This window comes from Barbus barbus (assembly GCF_936440315.1).
Source record: "Barbus barbus genome assembly, chromosome: 41".
NCBI classification, from domain to species: Eukaryota; Metazoa; Chordata; class Actinopteri; order Cypriniformes; family Cyprinidae; genus Barbus; species Barbus barbus.
This window is the reverse complement of record NC_136719.1, coordinates 27,366,401-27,371,400: the sequence shown is the minus strand read 5'-3', so window position 1 is coordinate 27,371,400 and position 5,000 is coordinate 27,366,401. Positions and strand designations below refer to the sequence as shown.

The 5,000-nt window shown below is 45.2% G+C and overlaps 1 protein-coding gene across 1 annotated transcript in view; it reads right to left on the bottom strand.

Annotated features, from left to right (window-relative positions):
• Positions 1-5,000, bottom strand: part of LOC306860312 (phosphatidylinositol 4,5-bisphosphate 3-kinase catalytic subunit alpha isoform) — a 48,680-nt gene that overhangs the window by 13,067 nt on the left and 30,613 nt on the right. Inside the window, exons 11-14 of the mRNA XM_079401947.1 lie at positions 4,331-4,455; positions 4,155-4,236; positions 688-852; positions 501-604 (exon numbers count right to left, since the gene is read on the bottom strand). Coding sequence (XP_079258073.1) covers positions 501-604; positions 688-852; positions 4,155-4,236; positions 4,331-4,455 — 476 coding nt within the window. The remainder of the gene's footprint in view (positions 1-500; positions 605-687; positions 853-4,154; positions 4,237-4,330; positions 4,456-5,000) is intronic.

Here is a 5,000-nt window from a genome sequence, read left to right as displayed (position 1 = left end):
TCAGATATGATTGTGATTCTTGTTACTTTATTGCAACAAATTATGTTTTATTAACAAAGTTTGGGAGGAGCACGTTCAGATAATTAACACAAGAGGAGCACAATCAGTAATCAACCCAGTTAACAAGATAAGAGGTGTGTATATATACTCTGTTCCTTGACAGTTTTCCAGCATCCCTCCACCACCCCTTCTCCGCACTTACAACTATTCCTGTCCTAACCTATAGGAGGGTACTCAGGGTTCAGGCCAAAGTTCCGAGCTCGGAGCCCTCCCCTCGGACAGCACGCCAAATACGCATAAACTTTATTCTATTTATTATATGTAAGTGCGAACTTGTGAAAATATATTATGTAAATTATAACAGTAATGAGAATCACAGACAAATGTCCAGATGCATAGCAGAGATTTAAGAGAATAAAGCCTCTTTCTTTTGATTTCGGGATGAAATGTGACCTGGATGTGTTTCCATGAGATTCACACAGATTCACGTCTGAACTCACTTCAGATGCCAGAAGAAGAAATGTCCGATCCTCTGATTGGTCAGCGCTTTCTTGATCAGGAACCGAGCTAACGGGTTATCCAGATACATCTCATATTTCAGTACCTGAAAACACACACAGATACAAATGAAACCTGTGGGGAAATAGAGCTGGAAAACACTCCAGATTCTGACACGTACACACACACCTGCACGAGCTGCAGCAGATACTGGCTGAGCTTGTCGTCCGTCAGGCCCTGGATCAGGCAGCGCAGGGCAAACTCTCGCACCATGGGATCAGGGAAGTTACAGTCCAGCAGCTCCAGAGCGCATTCAGGCTGCATGAGGGGCCAATCCTTCAGCAGACAGTAGATCTACACACACACACACACACACACAAAGATGAGTGAGGGGAGCGCTGGATGAACGGATGTGTTTAGACAGCATCATGGTACTGAGACTGCTCTCATTAGAGTTACAAATGACCTGCTTCTATCATCTGATCGTGGCTGTATCTCTCTATTAGTGCCACTGGATCTTAGCGCTGCGTTTGACACTATTGACCACAACATTCTTTTAAATAGACTAGAACACTATGTTGGCATTAGAGGAAGTGCACTGGCATGGTTCAAATCGTACTTATCTGACCGCCATCAATTTGTGGCAGTAAATGAAGAGGTATCAGATCGATCACAAGCGCAGTATGGAGTACCTCAAGGCTCAGTACTTGGACCGTTACTTTTCATGCTTTACATGTTACCCTTGGGAGATATCATTAGGAAACATGGTGTTAGCTTTCACTGTTATGCTGATGATACCCAGCTCTATATTTCTTTGTGGCCCGGTGAAACATACCAATTTGCAAAACTAACAGAATGTATAGTTGATATAAAAAACGGGATGAAAAGTAATTTCTTACAGTTAAATTCTGAAAAAACAGAGGTGTTAATTATATGACTAAAAACCCCTGCATGTAATAACCTAGAACACTGTCTAATACGGTGCTTTGTACGGTGCTAATTGACGGCTGCTCTGTAATTTCTTCATCATCAGTTAGGAACTTACGTGTGCTATTTGGTAGCAATCCTTCCTTTGAAAACCATGTTTCTAGCATTTGTAAAACTGCATTTTTCCATCTCAAAAATATATCTAAATTACGACCTATGGCCAGATGAAACCAGCATGGTGTGTTTTAATTCCAGGCATCCCAAGGTTTTTTCTCCATTTCTGACACAGATGGAGTTTTGGTTCCTTGCCACTGTTTAGTTGCTACATAAATACAGACATACAACATTGAAGTAAAAAAAACACTATAAACCTATACACAACTAACCTACTGACAGATTTTAACTATAAGTATACTATATATAAATATTTACCCTATACAAACAAAAAAAAATAAAAGATAAAAAATACAAACTATACGAATGCTTCACATAAATACTGTACATGTGCAAAGAGAGACATTTTGAGTCAAGCAGCTGGTTGGGGAACAGAGCAGGATGATTTGTAGTGCATGAGCATGTAAACACATATATTGCTGAGTCTTTGTGGGATTGTGTACACGCAGCAGTGTGTGTAAAGTGTCTAGTGCACATAGAGGAGAGTGTGTTACTACAGGTGGGTTGTACAGGCCCACTCACCTGTGTGTAGCACACTTTGAATTGCACAAAAAAGTTTTACAGTTTTTTTCTTTGGTGTGGTAAAGGGGGGGGGGGGTGTTTGGGGTGGGGGTGGTCCATGTTTCAGGAGGTAGGGGTTTGCATGGGGTTTCAGAGGGGGGCGGGGTGATTTGAGTTCAGGGCTCTCACAGCCTGGGGGAAAAAGCTGTTGAGCAGTCTGGCGGAGCGGGCTCTGATGCTTCCTTCACAATGCTGTTGGTTTTGCAGGAGCATCGTGTAAGGAAAATGTCCAGGATGGAGGGGAGAGGGGCACCGATGATCTTTGCAGCTGTGTTCACTATCCGCTGGAGGGTCTTGCGGTCAGCAGCGATGCAGTTCCCGTACCAGACAGTGATGCAGCTGGTCAGCACACTCTCAATGGTGCCTCTGTAGAATGTGGTGAGGATGGGTGGAGGGAGACTTGCTCTTTTCAGCCGGCGGAGAAAGTGTAGGCGCTGTTGTGCCTTTTTGGAGAGTGACATGGTGTTGGTGGTCCAGGTGAGATCCTCTGTGATGTGCACCCCCAGGAATTTAGTGCTGCTGACTCTCTCCACAGTCGAGCTGTCGATGGTCAGTGGGGGGTGGTCAACGGAGTTTCTCCTGAAGTCCATCACAACCTCCTTTGTCTTCCCCACACTGAGGGACAGATTGTTTGTGCCACACCATTCAGCCAGCTGTGCCACTTCCTCTCTGTAGTGCGTTTCATCGTTGTTGCTGATGAGACCTACCACTGTTGTGTCATCAGCAAACTTGATGATGTGGTTGGAGCTGAACTTGGCAGTGCAGTCGTGGGTCAGCAGTGTGAAGAGCAGCGGGCTGAGCACACAGCCTTGTGGGGCACCTGTGCTCAGTGTGGTAGTGCTCGAGGTGTTGTTGCCGACACGGACTGACTGAGGTCTTCCAGTTAGAAAGTCCAGGATCCAATTACAAAGGGAATTGTTAAGGCCCAGAAGGTTTAGTTTATTTATGAGCTGTTGTGGGATTATTGTGTTGAATGCCGAGCTGAAGTCAATGAACAGCATTCTAACATAGGAGTCTTTATTTTCTAGGTGGGTAAGAGCCAGGTGGAGGGTGGAGGAAATTGCATCGTCCGTAGAGCGGTTTGGACGCTATGCAAACTGGAGCGGGTCGAGTGTGTTGGGGAGGCTGGTTTTGATGTTGTGCATGACTAGCCTCTCAAAGCACTTCATCATGATTGGAGTCAGTGCTATGGGACGGTAGTCATTGAGACAGGACACAGGTGATTTCTTTGGTACCGGTATGATTGTTGTGGATTTGAAACACGTGGGGACGACTGCCTGACTCAGCGAGGTGTTGAAGATATCTGTTAGGACATCTGTCAGCTGTGCAGCACAGTCTCTCAGAACACGGCCAGGTATGTTGTCAGGTCCCGTAGCCTTGCGTGGGTTAATCCTAGATAGGGTCTTCCTTACGTCGGCTGGAGACAGACAGAGCGCCCGGTCGTTGGGAGGTGTGGGCAGTTTTTGTGCAGGTGTGTCATTCTGCATTTCAAACCGTGAATAAAAGTGGTTGAGTGCATCGGGGAGGGATGTGTCCTCATCACAGGCCTGTGGCGGGGGCTTGTAGTCAGTGATGGTCTGAATGGCTTGCCACAGGCTCCGTGTGTCTCTGCTGTCTGTGAAGTGGTTGTTGATTTTTTGAGCATATGACCGTTTTGCATTTTTGATGCCACAGGACAGATTTGCTCTTGCTGTTTTGAGGGCTGCTTTATCTCCTGATCTGAATGCTTCATCTCTGGTCTTTAGCAGCCCACGAACCTCTGCTGTCATCCAATTGATTGCACAGACACTATTGGAAGAGAGCTGAGCTGGATGATGACATCACTGAATCAATGATGAACTGACTTTAGCTGGAAAACTGACTGCTTTCTATTGTCCTCTTGCATTATCTGCACACGTTTTTCTTAACATTGTGAAGCTGCTTTGACACAATCTGTGCTGCTATATAAATAAAGGTGGCTTGACTTGACTTGTGGATCATCATCTCTGTCGTACCTGTGACACCTCGTCCCGTGAGTTCCACTTGACAGACAGCAGGAGTTTGGGAAGACTTTCTGGAATATTCACACAGTAATGCCTGCAACACAAACACATGGCTTTCATTGAGCTGTCGTCATATTTGTGTGAGAAACAGATTAATGTCCTGTGTATCACAGACTGTGTGTGTTTACCGATGTCTCCACAGGAAGTCTTTCTCTTGTTCGGAGAGCTCATACAGCGGGTCTCGACTGCACAGTGTGCGCAGCTGCTCGGCGTCTGCCTGCGATATGGAGCTGTCACATGCCAGACGACTGCTCTGATTGGCCAGAGAGAGTCAACATGAGTCCTGGATTCACTCTGACAGTGTGTGAGTGTGTTGCCTTGTCCAGATACCCACACTTGCGGTCTTGGCCACTTGAGAGCGTGGGCATGCAACAGGAAGTAAGTGTGCAAGACAAGCACAGTGCCCTTAAAACACACTAAATACTGCTCCGGAGCGCTATTCGAAGATTAAGCCCCGTTCACACCAAGAACAATAACTATTAAGACAAAGATATTAGCATCCACACCAGCGGACGATATTGTCTGTTTATTCTCAGCGCATGCTCATCTGCCGCTTTAAATTCTCAAGCTTGTTATAGCAGGATGGATTCTGATTGGCTGTCAGTGTTTTTTATCGTTCAACAGTTGGAAAATAATTAGTTCTGAAAATCAATGAAAATCAAATCAAAACAATATCGTTTCTCTGTGCCTTTATCGTTATAGCTGTGGTGTGGACTCTTGAGAATATTGAGAACGATTTTTAGAACTATATCTTTATCGTTATCTTTATAGTTATCGTTCTTGTTCTTGGTGTGAACT